The sequence below is a fragment of the Paralichthys olivaceus genome, chromosome 5 (genome assembly GCF_024713975.1).
Source record: "Paralichthys olivaceus isolate ysfri-2021 chromosome 5, ASM2471397v2, whole genome shotgun sequence".
NCBI classification, from domain to species: domain Eukaryota; kingdom Metazoa; phylum Chordata; class Actinopteri; order Pleuronectiformes; family Paralichthyidae; genus Paralichthys; species Paralichthys olivaceus.
The window spans coordinates 17,833,014-17,856,312 of NC_091097.1; the positions used below are offsets into that span (position 1 = coordinate 17,833,014).

The window sequence follows — 23,299 nt, forward strand, 5'->3', positions numbered from 1 at the left end:
TTTTGGGAGTAACAGGCCCCTGGAAACTTTTGAGAACGAATTTGAGGAGCATCGCCAGAACAGACTGTATATCTACTTCAGAAATTAAAAATAATAAGAATCAGACATAATTATAAATTAATTGGGGTTAATAGCTACAATTGATTGAGAAATAGTCCCATGGCTGAAGCTATAAAGACACCTCAAAGCTCACTAGACTGTATAATGGAATATGTAGATTAAATCATTAAGTGTTTTTCCCCTCATCACTGATTGCAAATAATACTTTTTTCAGTTTATTATTATTTTTCACTTGTTTGCGTAATTTCTGAATGGAAATTGACCTATTGAAGATTGAAATGCTGCAAGAAACTACAGTGGAATAAAAAAAAACGCATTCATGTTTTAGTTGTTTTTTTTAGTTGAAGAAGTTAAATCCAACAGAGCTGCAAAGTTAATGGATAAAAACATTTTTCATTTGATTTAATGGGTGATATATATATACACAGCAGCGAGTATCTATATGAGATAATTCTTTATGTGGAGACAAGTCTACCAAAAAGACATCAGCAAGTAATAAGTAACATGCAATACTTAAGTGTAAGGAATATAAAAGAAAAAATCTGAATACAATGAAGCTAGTATATACATTGTAAAGACGAGAAGAAATATAAGAAGCATTTATATACTATATATTTATATATATGTGCATTACAGAATGATTTGCAATAGTGACAATAGTAACAAATAAGTATTTTTTTGCAGTAAGCTGCAGTAAAGGATATGAGCTCTTATGAATGAAAAGAACTTATTTCAGTGCATAAGTTTTTGTTCAGACATTGTTATTTTCCCCCCGTTCGTTATAAACCACTGATCTCAATATACAGCCCAGCCATGGAACCCATGGTGATCCCTGTGGTTTTCATTCATCGGGGTGATTGTCGTTGGTACTATTCCACTCGGGATCGCATGCTCACGCCGGATCCGCGTCGCTCAACATGGATGTGAACCTGGCCGGGGATGGGCCAGTGTTTGGATCTCCATGCGGATGTGACATTTCAGAGAAGAGCGCGACCGCCATTTTGAGATTTACCTCAGACCCAGCACATCGCGGCGCACTGGAGAAGCGGGTTGAGAGCCACACAGCTCAGGCCACCGTCGTATGACCGGGCACATTCCTCACCAGACACACGGGGCCGTTTAGCTGGAAATGCAACGAGGTGCCGCGTCTCGTCGTTGATCGTTTTCGGCGGATATCTGTTCATGTCGGGCCGCGGCAACTCTGTCTCCGCTAACTTCCAAATTAACATCAGTGCTATTCCGTATTGGAAACTGGTTTGAATGGATAGCTTCTCCCTCCGCTCTCCCCCAGACGAGGGACAATCGGAGGAGCACACGGACTGGGGACATCGCCAGGAAAGTTGTTGAGTGTGTGTCTACTGCAAATGAGCCTTTGTTTTCATTGTTGTTGCACCTTTATCACTCGGTGGCTGCCTAGTGTCAGGTAGCTGCACGCTAGCTACAACCAGGGTATTTGTTCGTCAGGGTGCAGGTCGTGCTGTGAGTTGTCTTTCTGCCCCACATTTCCCGGGGTAAAGACGGATTGATTTAGCAAATTTTCCGCGGGCCTCCCTCCTCGGAGCCCCGGTCCATCCATCCCACCCCCGCCGTCAAGCCAGCGACTCGCACCCATAACAGGCGCCGAGATTGGGCGAATAGCGAGCAAATACGTCCGCGTTTCTCTACCCGCTCCCCCGCCGACCTCCCCTCCTCACTCCCCGGCGCTGACAGCGGACAAGGCCGAGGTCGCAGCAGAGCAGGCCCGGCCGCCGAGGCTCGACCTGTCCACCCCACCTCCGCATCCTACCGCGCCTCGCCAGCAGCCCAGAACCCGGGTCCCCTCCGAGTCGACCCTGGACAAGGTCGAGGGGAACAGAGATAACAGGGAGCACCGCACCGCGACCACAACAACAACAACAGCTGCCAACATGAACCATCACCACACGCAGCAGCAGCAGCAACAGCAGCAGCAGAAAGCCGGCGAGCAGCAGCTCAGTGAGCCGGAGGACATGGAGATGGAAGGTGAGTAATGGTGCTAAGAGGAGATAACGGACAATTTAGCCCATTCGCATGTTCAATTTTACATCTGCACGGTTGTTCATTCGTGCAAGATGAGTCGCACACAGTAAACACGAAGGCCCGAAGCTAGTCAGGATAGCCGGCTTGCGTTTTGCTGATTGTGCGCCCGATGCAGCATACTTGTGTGGAGCTGACCTCATTTTGCGTTATTAGCGAGCGGAGCTTGTATTTCTATGCTCCAATTCCTGTGCCCGTATTATCCCGTTGCATGTAAACGAACCAGGAGACGACATTTATCCACAGTGCTGCAGATCAGCCCCAGAAATCATTCATTCAGACGGGTCACTGTCTTTTTCCGAGTGAACTGCTCAGGTTTTAACTCAATAACAAGACATCGGATGCAGTTTGCCAAATCATCGCCGCTTCCACATGCTCCCACCGGGCTGCAGGCCCACGGGCTGCCGATAATCTAAATGTTTGCAGACAACGTGGTTGATGGTCGTACAATTAACATGGATCCATCACTGGGTAAATTAATCTGGCTACTTTGACTTCAATGCAGGCTTTGGGTGGATTTAGGCAGTTACCGGTGTTTCTCATTAAAGTAAACGACACAGTAAATAACGTAACAAGCTCCGTATAAATAACATTTTAATACAGTTTGTTAATAACTGTTCGACATGCTAACTTGACTCCATCTCTCAGGTTTGTGCAGGTTTGCATCGTGTCCGTTTGGCTTGTAAATTAAACGTGGGCCTGCACACCAGCTCCAACCCCCGGGGTTCAAATCTGCTACTTTGGCTGCTAAAACATGAAGTTGGTAAATGTGACCGGCTGGTATTTGCTGTGAAGGGATCCGGTGGAGGCAGAGCCGAGTTTATTTTATCCCACCGTAAGATGGTAAAAACGAACAATCGCTAACGGGACAGCTAATTGTAAACTAGTGAATTAGCTCCGAGGCCCGCTTCGTTGCGTGCTTTTGCTGGCTAGCATGCTAGTTAGCTCATCGGCTAATGCTCACGGAGGGGGTGTGTATAGCGTTCCAAAATGGTGGCTTGTATTTTGCAACGTCCGATTTGGCTTCTGCACGAATGCTGGGCCCTAAACGTCTCCTTCACGTAATGTCGACATTTTTCATTCATCTCTAACTGCGATGCAACGCACTCGGCCTCGGTGATGTTTTGCCCTTTGCGTTCATTCCTGCGCCTTCTGCGGTTCTAGTGATCCCGGCTAATGTTAGCTAATAACGGCCCGTGTACTGTGATTGTGTGGCTAACAGCTACATAGCTACCTAGCTAATGCTAACGCAGATGCGTCAATCCCGATTTGCTAAATTGACCGCGGGGGAGGACGAGCTGAGTGATTGAGCGCTGATTACTGCAATCCAGCACGATGACCGCGAATCACACGATGGCTCGGTTGTGTGCTAGTTTGTGTGTTGACGTTTTGACAGCGTGTAATGTGAAACGTGCGGCAGTGCTGGAAAGTGACGGTAGTCGCCGCTGCGGTAGCAAGGCCCGCACAGAGGCAGCGCGGGGATTTGCTGCTTCATTGTATGGAAAACCTAACGGCATGGAGCTCGCCATTTTTAATGATCTGTGTTTTTGTTTGTCCGATGCGCAGTCAGGGGCCAGACCCGTTCATGCTGCACACAGAGAACCCGCAGAACATCCGCCCCACACGTGTGTTTTTCTCCAGTTTGTTCTAAAGTCAACTTTAGGGGAGGCAGAGGCTCGTGGGAGCCCTCAGCATCACTGCGTCATTCACTCCCAGGGATTTCAGTGTCCGTCCACACAACGCGTCGTTGCTTGTTATTCCGCAGCACATAATTGGGCTTATCTTATTTAATCACCGTGGCCATTAGGTAGAAAGAGCTCCAGATGGCATTAGCAATTTTTTGCTCATTCGTTTTAGTACTTGTTTCTCTAGCAGCAGGTGCACTCAGCAGACTTCCTCACCCTTGATTTGCAGGCTCATGCCTCTTGGGTTCTCTCCCAGTTCACTGCAGCCTCACAATGACAGTGAGAACCAGTTGATATAATAAACTTTCAGATTTCTTAGTGGTTATAAAAACGCATTCTTATTCTAATTTTATTTAACCATCCTCTGCACATTATATGTCTCTAATAGAGCAAGACTAAGATCTATTATGAACAATTTCTTTAAGCTTTTCAAGCCAAGGTTTCTATTCCTGATATTTGTACTTGTTGACTTTTCTGTCGACACAAACTACGTCAATGTGGTCTGATGCATCAAACAGCATTTCAGCCTCTCAGCGCCATCACTGTAACAGGATCAGCTGTGCTTTGACAACCATGTAGCTGTTGGTTAAACACACATCTGTCAGATTGAAACTTTTATTCACAGTTTCAGTCCTTGGCTGTGGATTTTGGAAGATTTTAAGCCATTATTATACTTCTCCTTCATTCCAGCTTGAAAGACAAACCGTCTGTGCTTTTATGAACAGTTAATGTTGTAATGTAGCCACAGGGATTCAGATCAATTACTGTGAAATAAAACATATTTTCATGAGTCTGTTGAAATGTGTTTAAATTTTTCCTCCTAGACTCTGACGTATTTGTCTTTACAGTGAATCCTACATTAGGGCTTTTTGAACAAATATGAATTCCCACATTGCAATTCATGCAGATGCCAGTGACGAATGTTAGTACATACTTGCAGATTTCATGTTGGGCCAACGCAGTAGTTGGGAAAAGAAGTTGTCATGGAGTTGAGTGACAGGTCCCATTAGCAGGGTGTAATCCACTTGGGGAAACAAGGTCAGTCTCCTAGAGGACTTGATCATTAACGTTACCTGGAGGCACCACTGTGTCTGTAAGCTTAGAGGAAGATGAGGAACAGATACATATGAAATACCGTGTAAGAGGCAGGTTAATACAGCAGCACATTTGCAGACATGCCGACGCAACTCAAGTCTGGTTTTTGTAGCATCATTGTCATCATCCTCACAGCAGCCAGGCAGATTTCACTCGCTCCTAGAAGTCTGCTTCAAGCTCCTAGGACTCTGTCATCAGAGTGTTTTGATAGACGTGACTGTGCATCGAGTCGTCTCATTATTCAGCCTGCATAATTGTTGTCCTCTGCGCGTGTTTTTTTGTTTGAGCGATGACTTGCCGCTTAATCCTGCATTGTGTCCATAATTACCCAGCCTACTGTAATGTTGCACGGTCTTTGTTACACGCACACACACTCACACATTCCCTTTTTGCCCTCACTCTGACACACAGGCAGGGGAAGAAGACTTGTCATGCTGCCTCAGCAGGGTTTCCCCAGTAACAATGCAGGGGATAAAGATGAAGAAGTCCAGTCTTTGTTAATGCAGTTTTTAGCATATGGTTTAAGTTTAAATTAAGAGGACACATATATTCAAAGAAACTGAGGAGAATAAGACTTAAAAGAAATTGATCAATCTCACATCGTATTGGAACAGCAAAAGTACTGTATATTGTTTTCTATAGTCATACTTTTTTAATACGGATCTACACGTTACATTAAGTGATGTAGGAGATTTGTGCCTTTTTAGCTCTTGATGCCATATTTTATTGGTCTTGGTGGGATAGACCGTTTGTTGACATTGTGACCCCTTGTTTCTGACACAGCGGATAGCAAGTCAGTGGCTGTAGAAAGGTAGAAGGTCTCTGTACTGCTGACTACGCTAGAAACTTGCTATCCATACATCTTAACATTTTGTCTCTCATTTTATAGCCGGGGACACAGACGATCCTCCAAGACTTCCAGCCAACCCTGTGATCAATGGTAACGTGGCCATGGCAGATGGACACAACAACACAGAGGAGGACATGGAGGACGGTGTGTAGGATGAGCCTGATTTAATTGGCTGTGAAGTTATTAGCCCCACATTTGGTTGTGAAAACACTGATCTCTGATGACTCTGTGCTCCAGCTCATGTCATTTAAAGCTGTTTTCTATTCACCATCTAATCTTAGCCCCTATTAACCCTATAATCTTTCCCTCTCTCACCTCATCTTTCTACAGACACTAGTTGGCGGTCAGAGGCGACTTTCCGGTTTGTGGTAGAACGTTTCAGCCGCCTCAGCGAGTCGGTGCTCAGCCCGTCCTGCTTTGTCCGGAACCTTCCATGGAAGATAATGGTGATGCCTCGCTTCTATCCAGACCGGCCACACCAGAAGAGCGTAGGCTTCTTCCTACAGTGTAACGCAGAGTCCGACTCAACGTAGGTGTCTTGGTTGGGTGGGGGATCATGTAGCTTTAGACAAACGATTTTTGGTGCTGCTTTCTTTTCTATATATATATATATATTTATTTGTTGCTATTAGGCTCTTGTTGGTGTCTTCCCTTGTGGTAGATTTTAGATGCAGACATCACTGCTTGTCCCAGGTGATCATTATTCAATTTATAAAGCAATTTGCAAAAGCACCTGCCTGCACCAATGATGAAGGAAGTTGAAATCAAATCAAGTTGTAATTTCTGACATTCGTTCCTGCTTTTTATCATTAAATTGTGTACTGTGTTAATTGGCCTACTTAGCCCAGATCACAGAAGTTCAATAACATTGTGTTGTGGCCTGAACATTCCACATTTGTTACCTTAATGATTGCACCAAAATGCACACATCATGAGGAACATATGCCATTTTAAATAAATGTAAAGGCAGTTGTTTATGAGGAAACATGACATTTTATTAACTATTATCTCACAATGCTGGATCCTGTTCTTGGTGTTTCAGGTCGTGGTCTTGCCATGCACAGGCCATGTTGAAGATCATCAACTACAAAGACGATGAGAAGTCTTTCAGCCGCAGGATCAGTCACCTGTTCTTCCACAAAGAGAATGACTGGGGCTTCTCCAACTTCATGTCCTGGAGTGTAAGTACATAAACAAACAGAACTGAAAGGCAGAAAAGAACCACCAACATTCTTATGCTTCACAGACTGTTGGTAGAGAAGACACTGAGAAGATTCTGCAAAAATGTCATTTTTATTTATTGAATAAAGTGGGCTGTGCTGACAGAGCTGTTTAATTTCTGTACAACGCAATATTATTTGCACCTATGTAGTTTGTTTGTCTTCTGTCATAAATTAATTTATAATAAGTAACTGCATGTTTCTGCTTATACCTTTTCCTATTGATATGAATGGTTCTTGGTGATTGTGCATTCCAGGATGTGACTGATCCAGAGAGGGGTTTCGTCGATGATGATAAAGTCACCTTTGAAGTTTACGTCCAGGCAGATGCACCACATGGAGTGGCGTATGTAGCTTTTCCATTTTCTCGGGGGTCTTTTCTTCTCTGGACTCGGTTCTCTTCTATGGGCTCGAGTTGCATTTCCTCTGTTTTGGTTTTATGAATTACGACCCTAAAATCATCTCTCTATAAACAGCTGGGACTCTAAGAAACACACAGGATATGTCGGACTCAAGAACCAGGGAGCGACTTGCTACATGAATAGCCTGCTACAGACACTGTTCTTCACCAACCAACTACGACGGGTATGCTTATCTTTGGATCAATGTGTGGCTGAGTTCAGATTCTGTATGAATGAGGGCGAGGTGTATTTTCTGTGTTTGGTTGAATGCATTAACTTCAGCTGATCAGATAAAGATATATGTCTGTGCATGTGTGAATGCTAAAGCTTACATTCATTGTTGGTTTGTGTTGATACCTTTTGTCTATATGTTGTCATGTTAATTGTATTTGAAAAGTATTCAGGCGCCTTCTTTTTATCCCCCGGCAATTAATACAATAGGATATACTGACCAATGTGTCTGTCTGTAATCATTTTGTTTCCGGAGCTGAACTCTAAAGCTATTCAGAATTTTTCATGAGCAATGCTTCCTTTAGCTTTTTTCAGCAGTGGGAACAGGCGCGTGTGCCCCCTCACAAATAGTCATTAACTTATTTTGATGTTAATGGAAAGTGCTTTTCGCATAAATGTTAAAGCAAATCAAACAACCTCAAGTAAACTTAAAGTACTCAGGGCTGCCACTGCAAAATGTGCGTTTGGATATGTTGCATCATCATGCTGAAGTAAATTGTCTGAAGACTGTCTGAATGCACTGCTTCGACGTGAACTCAGTGTATTAAATTTATTCTACAGCTGCTGCTGATTCTTGCAGTCCTGCTAACACTATCATCTGGCATCACCAAGGCCTTTTAATTTACTTTCAGCTTAATGTTGTTTCAAAGCTTTTTCCAAAAGCAGCTCTGAGAATGTGGCTTTAATTTTAAATGTAAGATAATTTGAATGTGTTAAATGTCAGTAACTTCATTATGAATATTACCTTCTAAAACTGCTATTGGACAAATCCTGGTGTGAATCCTTGCAGGCGGTGTACATGATGCCCACAGAGGGAGACGACTCGTCCAAGAGTGTCCCCCTCGCATTGCAGAGGGTTTTCTACGAGCTGCAGCACAGTGACAAACCTGTCGGCACCAAGAAACTCACCAAGTCCTTTGGGTAGGTTAGACGTCTTTTTATAATAACTCATCTTACATTTGTTTTATGTAATAATTTGGGTTTTTGGCGCGAGGGTGTGGGTAATTTTCCCCATATTTTCTTGTTAGAATTTAAAGGCTCAAAACATCAAATGCTGAAAGAATGTGTTCTATCAGGAATATCTTGATATAAAACTTGATTTGTCAGTCAACAATCAGAATCCCTCAATATAACAGAAAGATCTTCTGCAAGGAAAACATGTCTGTTTGTATTTAACTAGTTTCAGCTGCATTGTTATATCTAACTGCTTTCTTTTTTATATTAGATGGGAAACACTAGATAGCTTCATGCAACATGATGTACAGGAGCTGTGCAGAGTGGTGAGTCCTTTAACAATGTCTTAGAGAATGTGTACATGTATATGCTGAATACCTGACGTACTACAGTATATGCATGTGTCCCTTCCAGCTCCTGGACAATGTGGAGAATAAAATGAAAGGCACTTGTGTTGAGGGAACCATCCCCAAGCTCTTCAGAGGAAAGATGGTGGTATGTCTCCTCTACCCCCTCGCCCTCTCCATGCTTTCACTTTTGTTATGAAAACTGTCATCAAGCTACTGCTCAAAAAGACAGATGTAGTTATTGAAGTTAGAGGCCTTGCACACACATGAAATTAAGTGGTCTGTTCTGAAACTGGATGTTGCCTGGAACAAGGTCAGTTGTTGATGTAACCTCCTAAGAAAAGGATGAATCAAGAGTTGGTCCTCTTAGAAATCCTGTTTTGTTATTCACTAGCTGAGTCATTGTCTGATCCCTGTGTTTGATCTCGCTCTGCAGTCATATATCCAGTGTAAACATGTGGACTACCGGTCAGAGCGGATAGAGGACTACTATGACATCCAACTTAGCATAAAAGGAAAGAAGAACAGTGAGTAGCAACATTGACAGTTGACAAAAATTGGCACTTGGCCATTATTAGCATCCTGGTTGTTTCCTGAGTCTCATCCATGCTCTCTGCTTTGTTCCAGTCTTTGAGTCATTCAAAGATTATGTTGCGACCGAACAGTTAGACGGAGACAACAAATACGACGCAGGAGAGCATGGCCTGCAGGTGAGGCTTCACACTGACTGGATCCAGTTATTTATGTTGTTTGTTCCTTTTTACTTTGTTCTTGTGTATTTTATTTTGTGGTATTTAAATTAGAAAGTAAAATATGTAAAAGCCAATATTTATTGTCTGATCTGTCATTCAGCAGTAAAGCAGGGCCCTGTTGACAATGTCCAATATGAATTTGAGACAGTACTTGCTCATGAATGGATTTGGTACATCCACATAATTATGCCAGAAATGCTGGAAATGATCTATATCTTCATTTTATTTAGTGTCTCTGTTCCAGTTTTTATCTCCAAGAGAACTAGATATATGATCTGAAGTCAGATCCTAAGCAATGCTACAGTGTTAAGATAGAGGACATGTCATTGCAATAATAACAGACATGGATAGAGTGGAGTTAAAGTCTCAACAAGTGCATCTAAGACTGATAAAGTTGATTAAAGCTGACCTTGTGGTTCAAGAATGAATATAAATGAGCTGTCTGGATCAGATACCTGACATGTTTGTTTTTGCTCTGCAGGAAGCAGAAAAGGGAGTGAAGTTCCTCACTTTCCCTCCAATCCTTCATCTGCAGCTGATGAGGTTCATGTACGACCCACAGACTGACCAAAACATCAAGATCAATGACAGGTACCGTATCAGGCCTTGTGTTCACCGTGTCACTGCATGTTCATTCTTTTCATTATGCCTCAGTGCAGGTGATGGCTGTGGAACGAGATGTTACGTTTTTGGGATGTCTGTTTGTCTGTCTCTTTCTTATAAAACAATCTTAGAAACACCTCAAGGGAAGATGGAGTGATTAAATTTGGTGATCAAAGTTTAAGATCGCTGTGACCTCATAGAAATGTTGTTGGCTATACATCAAGAAATGATTTGCTCATTATGCCAAAATTTCAGATAAATGACGAAGGGTTAAAATGAAGTAAAGACATTTTATTCACAATATGTTTAAGGTCAACATCACCTTGACTTTGTGATGTTTGTAAAATTATTTAATTCCTTCTCGACAACATACCATTCCCATGATTAAAGTAGACCAGTCCCCATTAACACTCACAAAGTGCGTGCTGCTGCTGGTGACATCATTTAGAGAAGGTCTGGTCCGTATTAACAGAGGGTTAAAGGAGCAGTGTATTTTCAGAAATGGTAGTTGAGTGTTCGATCTCTGAACAGAGTGCACTGACCTTCTGCACCAAGACACTGACAGAGTGAGTCACTTAGTGTTTCCTGTGGGAAGTGTAATGCATTGTGGAAGCTAATGGTGTTTTAACAATCCACCGGGATAATGACACTTTGAGCCAGTCATCTAGAATAGATCATTTTCCTCTGGCATCTCCCTCAAGCCTTGATCCATCCGTATGACACAGCCACAGCCTACAATCATACTTCCTCTCTTACATAGATTTGTTGCATTGTGTTAACAGTTGTCCCTTCTCTTTCCAATCCTCTTTTTATTCTGCCCATCAATTCTTTTTATCTATATTTATTCCCCGTTTACCTCTCTCCCATTTTCTCCTCCCGGTCATTCTTTCATTTCCAATCTTCTCTCTCTCCATTCTATCACTCTTCACCTCAATCATGCCTCACATCCCATCTCCATCATTCTTCTATCCATCCTCTCTGCATCCCCTTCTCTCTCTTCTTCCTCCTCAATAGGTTTGAGTTTCCAGATCAGTTACCTCTTGATGAGTTCCTTCAGAAGACTGACTCCAAGGATCCAGCCAACTACATCCTGCATGCAGTGCTTGTCCACAGCGGGGACAACCATGGCGGTCACTACGTCGTCTATCTTAATCCCAAAGGAGACGGCAAAGTGAGTGTCAAGGAACCAATAGTGAGGACAATTTTTTTATGCACCTTTCACCAAAAATTCTGTGGGGTTTAATGGGGGTGATGGGATTTATACCAACTAGCTAGTTGTAATTTTGAGAAGCACTGTCCTGTATTGTCTTTATATGGAGTGAAGTAAGCCACCGGTGTTTACTCAGTCGATACTGTGGACGTCCGCACTGCTCTGCTGTAGAGCTGACATTTAGCAGGAGCAACTAAAGTTAACTCGTCTAAAAATGACACTATTATCAGGACTGCTGAGAGCTGTGATTATTTATTTATTTTTCCCAGAGATCATTGCATTAAACGACTAGATGCAGAGAAATGAGCGAGATGTTAAAAACCAGGTAGTATTTGCTGAGCTGTCTACTCAGATTCACCTTAAAAACATTGAATGATCTGCACAATATAAAAAAATGTGCCTCTAAGAAATTAAATACGTATATCAACAAGAGTTAAGCTTTTGTAGCTGACATTTCATCCCCTCTGTCGTCTGCTTTTCACGGACACTGTAAAACTATAAATCTGAAGGTGTAGCATTAAAGCATTTACACACCCTCAGCCACTCCCTCTCACCTGCTATACTCCTGCCGCACACATTTATTAGTGCGTTGCATAGTTGTCTATAAACAAGGTCGACTGGTTGAGCATCCGTGTGCAAATCATTCCTTTTTAAAGAGGTGGAGAATGGAATGTTTGTCTGGATATTATCATTTAAGTTGAGAGAGGGGAAGTGAATGAAATTATTTGTGTTGGGCTGGATTGAAAGCATATCAGGATGATGTCATGTAAACAGTTGTCTTAAGTGCACTCTGGTTTTCTTCTTTTCCTCACATCTCCTCCTCCTCTGGCGAAAAACCTCCCTTTTGCCCCATATCCTCTGCCCTCCCCCTCTCTCATTTTTGACCTCCTCCTCCTTTCACAACCTCCGTGCCCCCTCTTGTCTATCATTCTTTCTCTGACTGCAGTGGTGCAAGTTCGACGATGACGTAGTGTCACGATGCACCAAGGAGGAAGCCATAGAACACAACTATGGTGGACACGATGACGACCTCTCGGTGCGCCACTGCACCAATGCGTACATGTTGGTCTACATCCGAGAGTCCAAGCTCAGTAAGTGACACATTCCCTCCTCCTGCCTTTCTCTCTAAAGCTGTTTTCAGACATGCATGAATAATCTCTGAGGGTCTGTTTGTGAAAACACAAATAATAAAGTCAGTCGCTGCGGACAATCTTTGAAGTTTTTCCTTCCAGCCTCCTAGTAAAAACTCTGGATGATGTCAGAGTGATAATATAGGAGGAGGATTCACTGCAAGCAACTCAGTGTATTGATGACGCTTCTAACACAGGACCAATTGTCTCGACATTTTCCAGAGTTCATGTCTTTAAATGAATTAATATTAAGCTTATGTGTCCCAAAGTACAATACAACACATATATGAGGCATAAATAAGGGATGTGGAAAACTGAAATTTCTGTTTCCACTTTCATTTGATGACCGACTTCTCCACAGTTGCTGTCGTAGTGGCTGTAAACACAAATGTTAGCGATCACTCCCTGTCCCACCCTGTGATTTTCACATGCGCGTCTCATTGCATCATAGGTGAGGTGCTCCAGCCGATGACTGACGTGGACATCCCCCAGCAGCTGGTGGAGCGTCTGCAGGAGGAGAAAAGGGTAGAGGCACAGAAGAGAAAGGAGCGTCAAGAGGCCCACCTGTACATGCAGGTCCAGGTAGGGAACCAGGCGGCTGGACAATTTTAGAATTTTAGAAATGTGACGTTGTTGACTAGAAACCGGCTATTTTTGTTTCACTAAAGCTTTACACATTATTTATATGAGCAGCAGAGTATGACATACAAATCTTGACTTGAATATGATTTGATTTTTAAAGGAAAACTAATCTTCAGATTGGTAAATTTAATTGAGGCATCACTAGTAGAGCTGTGGTCGTCGTTGTGACATACTTCAATACTGGCACACACATCGAGAGCGGCCTGTCAGCAGGACGAAAGAATGTTGGCACTTGAGCTGAGCTATGGAATTCAGTGTTTAGATTGTTGGGCTGAGTTTTAGCCTGTTTGAAGATAATTTGGCCTTTTATAATATCAGATGGCGCAAATTTCTTTTATTGCTTGTCTCTGGTAATGGGATATATGTTAGAAAGAGGATACGTGATAACATTTCAATCATTGCAACCTTCCAGTTTGCATCAAGATACGGACATTGTCCCTGTAGTTTAAAAAAGTGTGCAGTGTTAAAATCAAGCTCTGCAACAGTTACAACACTGCAGTTCCACGGTCTCTGCGTACAACATAGAAAAACATATTTATTCCTCATTATTTATTAGGAGTTTTGTTCTAGTTATATTTTTTTTGGTCCCGATCTGCGTCTGTTCATGTTGTGTGTTCGCCAATAACAAGTCAGATCACATATTTAATTTATGTTTAATAATGATTGAATTTGTCTGACTCGCTCTTAACTTGTTAATCTCACACACATTATTTTCAGGAGTTCACCGTACATGTGATCATATAACAGTTCAGTAGACGTTGTCCAACTCTAGAACAAACACTAACCTGCTTCTTTGCTGTTTGCTTATATTTTAAGCTTCTGATTCTTTATACAGTCATAACTGTCGGTCACTAAGTCTTTGTTTTTCCTGTTCTCCCCCCCCCCTTCATGGCAGATGGTGACAGAAGACCAGTTCTGTGGTCATCAGGGCAATGACATGTACGACGAGGAGAAAGTGAAGTACACAGTCTTCAAGGTCCTGAAGAGCTCCACGCTGCAAGAGTTCGTCCAGAACCTCTCCCAGACAATGGTGAGGGACTCGAGCAGTAATGAGATGTTACTGAACCCCCAAACCCACTCTGTGCTCTTGTATTCATCACTCTTCAGCTATCTCATTAAATATAATGTGCTGCTGGTCTGTGAGGCAAATGTCTGAATGTTTGCTCTCATGCAACATCAACATTAGAGTTAAAACTGTTGGATAGAATCTCACACGTTGATGTGCTGCAGGGTTTCCCACAGGACCAGATGAGACTGTGGCCCATGCAGGCCCGGAGCAATGGAACCAAGCGACCTGCCATGCTCGACTACGAGGCCGACTGCAACAAGTCGGTAAGTGTCTGTCCCCAAGACTGGTTTGTTTTTATATTAAAGTGCAGATTTTTCTGTGAGCAGTTTGTCTGTTGTCTTACCCTGAGCCCAGTCAAATAGATGTTAAAATGATGCGTGTGTATTGGTAGACTCAGAATCTGCTTTTGTTTGTTTTTCATCTGTTTTTGCACCTTTTGTTTGTCTGTGCGAGACACAGCCTCCGCATCTGATTGTCCATCTGTCTCATTCTAGTCAATGCACTAAATTAGAACTCAAGTCTGGACAGAATTTCATCACATCTTTTAGATATGTTCACTTTAAAACATTTAAATTAAGTTTTCTATGGTCAAAGTCACTGTGACCTCATAAAACACACTTTGACCATAACTTCTCATAGTTTTCAATAGAAAAATACGATGACATTTTATTTCCCAAAGGTCAACATCATAATGTTTTTTCAGTCTTTAGTGTTTGTGTGCATTGCCGTTAGTGAATGCATAGTCTAATATAAAAGGTTAATCACAGATTAGTTACTGACATTAGAAAATTAGAGTTTTTAATAATTGCCATGTCTGTATTTTAGATGATCGACTTGAGCGACAACGAGAACCCCTGGACAATATTTCTAGAGACAGTGGATCCAGAGATGGCAGCCAGCGGGGCCACGTTACCCAAGTTTGATAAAGACCGTAAGTTCAACATATCAACCGTCAGCCTCCTCAGTGTCTTATTCTGTTACTTTCCTTTGTTAATATCTTGTGATGTTGAGAGTTCACTGAGTTGTTCAGTGTGTAAAAACCTTTATGTCAAGTTAAAGCCAATGACGGGACAAAATAACCAATGAATCATTCCTGAAACTTCAGTTTGTGCTGCACAGACTCATTGAAGCCTGAAATGCTTGAAATGCTGCTTCACAGGTTACAGTAATTATTCACATGGGGAGACACTAAGAATCTAATACAACTGATGTAGCTTTAGGTTTTGTGCAATGTTAATAACTTCTTTATGTTGATGTTGATGCCGTCCATGCTGTAACAGTTTTATTTCTGAATGTTCTTTCTTCACCTGTCACTTCTATAGTCCACCTGTTTGTATCTTAAGTGACATTTTCTCCTTGTTTTTAGATGATGTCATGTTGTTCTTGAAGATGTATGACCCCAAAACCAGAAGCTTAAATTATTGTGGACATATCTACACACCTATATCCTGCAAAATAAGTAAGTGGCTGTAACGTCCTAGTCTAATTTAAGCGGAACACTTTGTCTCTAGATAACACATGATTGACTTTAAGTAGTAGAAACATTATGAGTCCTCTGATGGCCGCAAAAATGTGTTGAACTAAAAGATTGAACCATGTTTCTGCTGCTCTTTCTTCTGTGTAACCAGGAGACCTACTGCCAGTCATGTGTGAGAGAGCAGGTTTTCAGCAGGAAACAAGCCTTATCCTCTATGAGGTGATCTATTTATGTTCCACACAGTCCTGTCTTTTTCTCACTCGCTCCTTCAGTCTTCACATTCCCAGGCTCCTCTATCCAACACACTCTAGTGCACACACTTCCACAGTCATATCCAGCAACTCCTCCTCTTTGCACACTTTCCTGTTTTGTAGCTCTGCATTTTTACATTGCACCTTGTTTTTTTCTCCATATTTCTTCACTACATCATTGACCACATTTCCCATGCTTCCTTTTTTCTTACAGGAAGTAAAGCCCAATCTAACGGAGCGGATACAGGACTATGATGTCTCTCTGGACAAGGCCCTGGACGAGCTCATGGATGGGGACATCATTGTCTTCCAGAAGTAAGACTAGTTTTTTGGCAGATTTACCCACTTTTAAAAGAAGCTGCGTATACTCAGCTTGTTGTCAAAACTCTGTATCTCAATTCACCGACGTTCCCACCTTCCTCCAATCACACAGGGACGACCCCGAGAACGACAGCAGCGAGCTGCCTACAGCCAAGGACTATTTCCGGGATCTGTACCATCGGGTGGACGTCATTTTCTGTGACAAGACCATCCACAACGACCCTGGCTTCGTGGTCACACTGTCTAACCGCATGAACTATTTTCAGGTATGGTCCATCCCAGTACTTTCCACGAGGGCTAACTGAAGAGGAAGAAATCTGACAGGCCCCTGGTGATCCCTGCATTTGTAACGTTTGTGTTGTCTGTCTGTCAGGTGGCCAAGACGGTAGCACAGAGGTTGAACACAGATCCTATGCTGCTGCAGTTCTTCAAGTCACAGGGGTAGGAGGCTTCGCTCATCCACACACACACACACACACACACACACACACAGATGATAATTATGTGTGATGATATAGATTTTTCACAGATGTAAAATCACTTCTTGTCAAATATTTACTCAAATGTCAGAAAGCAAATCTTTTTATTTTTGTCATCTCAACCTCTGAACGACTCTTCAGTTATTCTGCTGACGTCAAGTCAGTAGAAATTAAAAAGTAGTTTGCAATATAATACAGCAGATGAGTCTTTGCTGAATTGTTTGCTCTTAATTTGATAACTTGCAGTTGTCAGTAGAAATGTTGCGTAACCTGTCCCCCCCACCTGTCTTTGTTGTTTTCCTTTACTCCTCCCACTCCGGCTCCTTCCTCTCCACCTGTCTCCCTCTTCTCTCCTCCTCTCCCTTTGCACCTCTCTGTATATCCTCGTCCTTGCCTCTCGTTTACCTCCCTTTACCTCTGTCCACTTTTTGTCCTCTTCCTTTTTTTCCTCCTTCTTTCTTTCCACCCATTCCCTTTTCCCATCATCCTTCCTTCCTCCCCTTCTTCATCCTCCCCCCCTGCCTGGTGGTGTGGTGGCCAGGTACAGGGACGGTCCAGGGAATCCTCTCAGACACAACTATGAGGGAACGCTGCGGGACCTGCTGCAATTCTTCAAACCTCGACAGCCCAAGAAACTCTACTACCAGCAGGTAACAATGTTTACCAACACTCGGCATTCTGGGTTTTTTGTCTTTTGTGCTGTGTAAATACTTTCTCTTGTGTTTTATCTAAATAATAAAGTTTATGCATTTATACAGATTAATCGTAACGTTGTCTCTTGTTTGTCCACAGTTAAAGATGAAGATCACAGACTTTGAGAACAGGAGGAGTTTTAAATCCATATGGCTCAACACCCAGTTCAGAGAGGAGGTAACGCACAGACGCACACTTTCAACAGCAACATGATGCATTATCTCTGAGTGAAATGTTTTGTGTGATTCCAGCAAAGAGTTGAAATGTGACTGTTGTTCCTGCAGGAGATCACCCTCTACCCTGACAAGCATGGCTGTGTGCGGGACCTTTTGGAAGAATGTAAAAAGGCAGTGGAGCTCTCTGAAAAAGGCTCGGAGAAGCTCAGGTATGTGTTTCAAAGTGCGTGACTTTAATATGGCAGCAAAGGGCACTGAAGTAATAAAACACTTTGCCAAAGGGTTGAGCCTCACAATGACCTTCACCGGCTGTCGCCTTTAGGCGTGGATCTCGACTCTGTCATCCACTCCTTTCTGATCTACAGTTTCTATGAATGAAAAGTCGTTGTCACTGTTTGCAATCAGACCTTTTCACTCACCGACCAGTGTTGAACTCTGCTTCAAATCATCCTGCCTCATGTAAACTAGCATAGCAATGGTGCATGTTATGAAAGTGAGTTAAAAGTAGAAAACAGTCCTAGACATTTCTGATTGTACTTCAGCACATACAGTATATTTGTGTGTATGACTGAATACAAAGTTTCAGGTTGCAGGCAGATTGTCTAAAGCAGTAAGGCCTGTCATGGTTATAAAGCCATGCGTTCACTAGAGGGCAGTGGCGGCGATGACGGTGGCGGAGGTTGTCATAAACACCTCTTATGAAAGAGGCAAAAGTAGCTGCGTTGTAAACGACAGTGGTCCAACTCACCAACACCCCAAGTTCTGCAGATGTGCACAACAACTGAACGCTGAGCTTGTTCAGAAGGCTCTGTCCGTTTCTCTATCTAACATTGACCATAAGTGAGCCACGAGTCACTCCATGTTTTTTAACAGCCTCCCTGAAACAAGGTTTAGTTTGAACTGCAAACTGTTGTGAGCGTTGTAAAATATGTTCCAGGACATTCAGACCATGATGATTTGTGATTTTAAGAATTCACTGTGCACCTACAACGCACTCTGACAACACCTCCCTCAGAAATGTATCGCATCATCTTTATACAGCTGCTATCTTTAGCAACACTGAGAGTTTGCGCTTCACTAATTTATATGTTATCCTGTGTTTTAATGTGACTTTGATGCTCAGTCTTTGTAAATCTGCTGTAGCGTCTTAATCCTTCCTGTGTCTCTGTGCCCCCTCCCTCAGGCTGTTAGAGATAGTAAGCTATAAAATCATCGGGGTTCACCAGGAGGACGAGCTGCTAGAATGTTTATCTCCGGCTGCCAGCCGCACCTTCAGAATAGAGGTGAGTGTGTATGTGAGGCGTTTCCTGTCTGTCTGTCTCACTCTCCTCTTTAAGTTTTATTTTTAGTCATTTTTTCCTCCTTTAGTCGCTCCAGCACTTCTCAAGCCTTCAGCCTGACACTGATGTGCTTTTTATAACTTTATTTACACAAGCAGCCAGTTTGCAGCCGATGTTCAGCCACTTCAAAAGGACATTGTTCACATATTAAAGATTTACTGAGCTGAAGCGATGACCACCTCTGGCTGAACTTTGTTGCACCTTTAACCGCACCTGACAGTGATGCGGAATTGTACCGACCACACCCCGAGTGCAATTCTGCATCACTGCAGCACAGTGAAAACGTCGGCCACTGGAGGTCAGCAGAAACACAGTTTGGTTGAGTTGTTGAGCTGAACACACTGTGTAACCTGTTGTGAGGTTCTCTTGACCCTCCTCTCTCACGTGTCCTGTTTCCTTTCCTCGCTCAGGAGATTCCTTTGGACCAGGTGGACTTGGACAAGGACAGTGAAATGTTAATCCCGGTCGCTCACTTCCACAAAGAGGTCTTCGGGACCTTTGGGATCCCCTTCTTGCTCAAGATCAGACAGGTGTGTTTACATGTGTGAAAAAGAGTTCCTTACCTACTTGACCTAATGTGTTGCTTACCTGTTCCCCAAACTCACACTGTTTGTTTGCCTCACCCCACAGGGTGAGTCATTTCGGGAGGTGATGCGGAGGATCCAGACCATGCTGGACATCCAGGAGAAAGAATTTGAGAAGGTGAAGCTCATTTAAATGCATTGCACTGGTTTTCTGGTGAATATTTAGTGTTTTGTTTGCCGGCCTGCTTCACTGAAACGCTCCTGATCACTGTTTTATTCAACTGAAATGAAAATGAACACTTTGTAACTTTGTCTTTGTGTTTTGTCTCAGTTCAAGTTTGCGATTGTGATGATGGGGCGGCATCAGTACATCACTGAAGACGAGTACGAGGTCAACCTGAAGGACTTTGAACAGCCAGGTATTTACTGCATCTGCTGCTCTGTGGGAGGCCGGCAACACCCCCACTGCTGTTTTGACTGTCACTGCACTGACGGCAGTAACTTAATGAAAATGCAACAGGTTATAATATACGTGTAGAAACGCTTCAGCCGAGACTGTCCTGGACAATCACTCATTGATGCAGGACACACACGTGTGCGTCTGAGGCGTCAACTGATAAGCTGCTCGTTTACTTTGAATGGGCTGACGTCGTGCATCGCTAACACTGCATTGTGGTCGCATTGTTCGCACTGCGTCCAGTAAACATTCAGCATCTTTTCATGCAGCGGCGGAGGCACCAGCCAATAATGGTGTTTAACCAAACACTCAAGCGTGTTATTGTGAAGGAGGAGGCAGAGGCTGCTGCTGAACCGGTCCGTGTTCCTCTGCTCGTGGATTTTATTAAACCAGTCTGCTTCTCTTCAGCATTGCATTTACAGCTAGCTTGGCACGTCAGCGCGAGAGCCAGCTATGTTGTGTGTGTCCTGAACATGAATCTGTGCTTGTGAGTCCAGAGTCACACACGTCCACTGTGTTGGCAGAGCAGAAGGCTCCAGGTCGTCGAGCCAAAGAAAAAGTTCGATTTAATTCACCTTTTGCCGCAACTCAGTTAAAACGCGTGGAGCTGAGTCAGTGTTCATTGAGGTTCTGGTGAGACGTTGAAATATGGCAGAGGAGATGAAAAGAGAGTTTGAAGAAAATAGAAACGCTGCCCGGTGGTTTATGATGCCGTAAGACAAGAAGGTTGTCGGAGCAGAAACAGTTTTACCTTTTGTCGCCGTGCTTACGTGGTAAACATTGTAAAACTGTACAAAGTGATCTACCAGGATCGGTGATTACTTGATTACTCACCTCGTCAGCAACTCGCCAGACAATGGTGCTTTGTGTTTCTACCTCTGCCTCTTATGTGCAAGCCCGACTCCAACGAAGGCCCCTTCTGAGGACTGAAGTCGTTAACCGCTACCGTTACTAGAAAGCTTAGTTTTATCTATAACTGTCTATATATGCATTTATCTATAAATCCCAAATATTATTCCAGATTGTCCTGACGACTACTGCCGCCGCTCCAACTGTCCCTGTGTCCTCGCTTGTGCAGTGACGGTCTCTGTTGTCGCACTTTGTCAACGTGAAGCTCGTTGTGTAACCGTTTCTCCGCCGCGTCTCCTTCCTCACAGGTAACATGTCCCACCCGCGCCCCTGGCTCGGGTTGGACCATTTCAACAAAGCTCCAAAGAGAGGTCGCTACACCTACCTGGAGAAAGCAATCAAGATCCACAACTAAAGCAGCCCGCCCCTTCCTCTTTGTCCTCCTCATCCTCCTCCTGCTCCGCCTTCTTCCCTACCGTCTTTAACACACCATAACCACAGACTGTAACCAACCGTGTGCGAGAGACTTTGGGCGTGTGTGTGTGTGTGTGTGTGTGCGTGCGCGTGCGTGCGTGCTCGTGTGTGTTTATCACTTTTAACACCCTGCCTGGACACCTACAGCTCTACACCGGCACTATGTCTTCAGCGATTCGGCTCATGCTGCAACTGACGGATTAAATCTTCAACCACAAAATAAACTGCACCAACCACCTCCCGACTGTTTGTTTTAGTTTTTTTTTTTTTTTTTTTTTTTTTTTTAAATCATCTCCCTCTACGTTACAGACTGTTTGGTTGTTTCTCTTCTGGCTTCTCCACCTGTTGACTGCCTGTTTTTTGTTGCCTGTCTGGAAGTAGGGGAAATCGAGATTTTAATATGAAATAAGCGGAGAGGAGAGAGGAAGTGGAACATTGTTTGTGTGTGATATGATATAAATAATATACACACTCATACGAAAGAACTTCTAGACTCAAATGTTTTTTTTTCTTTCTTTTCCTTCTCCCAGCTTCACTCACATCAGATTTTTTTGGGGTTGTTTTTAAATAAAGACTTGTTTGAAGAGGCATCACGCTGCTGTGTGTAGAGTTTGATAAAAGGACGTTTGTGAGGACTAACTGACAGTAAAAAAAATCAATAAAATAAAAGAGGGAGAGGTCCGACGTTCATGCGGAGGAATCTTTTGCAAAAAAAAAAACAAAAAAAAACCTGCTGCGATCTGACGTCCATCCTGAGGTTCACTAGTCGCCCTGATGTGGTTCTTTTTATTTCCTGCTCCCATCTTTTTAGTGCTACAGAAACAAGTATTTCTAAGTTTACACACACACACACACACACTATCTTTGTTACCTAGTTTGGTTGAAGGAAAATAATTTCTTTTGTTTCTTTCTGCAAATCTTGTATAATAACATAAAAAAAAAAATCCACAGCATTTCTGTAAAAATAAATGGGGGGAAAACGAAAGAAGAGATTTGTCTGTATTTCATCTTGCACGTTGGCACTTAACGTCAGAGGTTTCTCAGGACTGGCAAATGTACACGGTCGTGGTTTTGAGTTGTTCAGCGACTTTAAATGAAAACACACGCACAGACAACCTCCTCGGCTTCTTCTTCTTCTTTCTTTTTTTTTTTGTGGTGCAAAAGTGTTTCATGTCTTTCTCAGTCATTCCTCTGAACACACACATGCAAGCTTCACCTTCTCCCTCCCCCCGTCTTCACTCTTGGTTGAAACTGTCGCCTCCACGTGGTTGGGAGCAGTAACTGCGCTGTGCTTGGTAGGGAGCTGCAGACACTTAGAGCCCACAGGTTTGAGGATTGTGTAGAGACAAAACCAGCATTGTAAGAAACACTTTAAGCCCTACGGATTTATTTTTCCTGGTTTTTTTTTTGGTTTCTTTTAAAGCACAGATGGAATGCTCCCCTAATAGCGTATAGCTGGCTCTGTAAAGACAACATTTAAGAATTGTATATTTAAAAATATGAACGTGTAAAATTTAAGAGAAACACACCTTTGTTGTTGGGTACAGAAGGAGCCAGGTGTTCATATTTCTTGTGTGTAGGTTCTTTTTTTTTTCTTTCTTTATTTGCGTTCCTGATGTACCATTGATGAATTATTAATTTTTTTTTTCTGTTACATTTGGATTTTTTCTTTTCAAAACTAACTGCATTGGTTTTGTCTTGTTAAAAAGTACAGTACAAAGATGACCTGCAGAATCACACCTTAATTTGATCTTTTCCAGTTTAAAATCCTCAGTGTAGCAGCAGTGTACGACAACTATTCCTGTATATTGCCTTTTTGCTGGAAAATGTATGTTGAATAAAATTTTCTATAAAAACAAAAACATTTATCGGCTGCTTGAAACATGCTCACAGAGACGACGCTAAAAATGTGCAACACTCACTGTCAGCATTTACTAATTATGATTTAAAACCA

General features: G+C 42.9%; 1 protein-coding gene across 6 annotated transcripts; it reads left to right on the forward strand.

The window, feature by feature from the left end:
* Positions 1–1,036: 1,036 nt before the first annotated feature.
* On the forward strand, positions 1,037–23,207 carry usp7 (ubiquitin specific peptidase 7 (herpes virus-associated)). Of its 6 annotated transcripts, none has more exons than XM_020106533.2 (31): positions 1,037–2,061; positions 5,785–5,889; positions 6,076–6,274; positions 6,788–6,926; positions 7,223–7,311; positions 7,442–7,550; positions 8,388–8,518; positions 8,823–8,877; positions 8,966–9,046; positions 9,335–9,425; positions 9,526–9,608; positions 10,132–10,241; positions 11,268–11,445; positions 12,410–12,554; positions 13,045–13,175; positions 14,131–14,265; positions 14,466–14,567; positions 15,130–15,235; positions 15,671–15,763; positions 15,933–16,000; positions 16,247–16,347; positions 16,466–16,619; positions 16,727–16,794; positions 17,380–17,482; positions 17,625–17,702; positions 17,810–17,910; positions 18,885–18,984; positions 19,452–19,571; positions 19,672–19,743; positions 19,897–19,984; positions 21,180–23,207. In XM_020106533.2, exons 1-31 carry the CDS (start codon positions 1,968–1,970, stop codon positions 21,284–21,286), a joined length of 3,336 nt encoding a protein of 1,111 aa, XP_019962092.1. In that variant the 5' UTR covers positions 1,037–1,967; the 3' UTR covers positions 21,287–23,207. The 6 variants fall into 6 exon arrangements, with proteins under 6 accessions (XP_019962092.1, XP_019962091.1, XP_019962093.1 ...); XM_020106532.2 differs by having other exon boundaries at positions 1,040–2,061; positions 17,374–17,482; XM_020106534.2 differs by having other exon boundaries at positions 1,050–2,061; positions 11,268–11,424; positions 17,374–17,482.
* Positions 23,208–23,299: the final 92 nt, after the last annotated feature.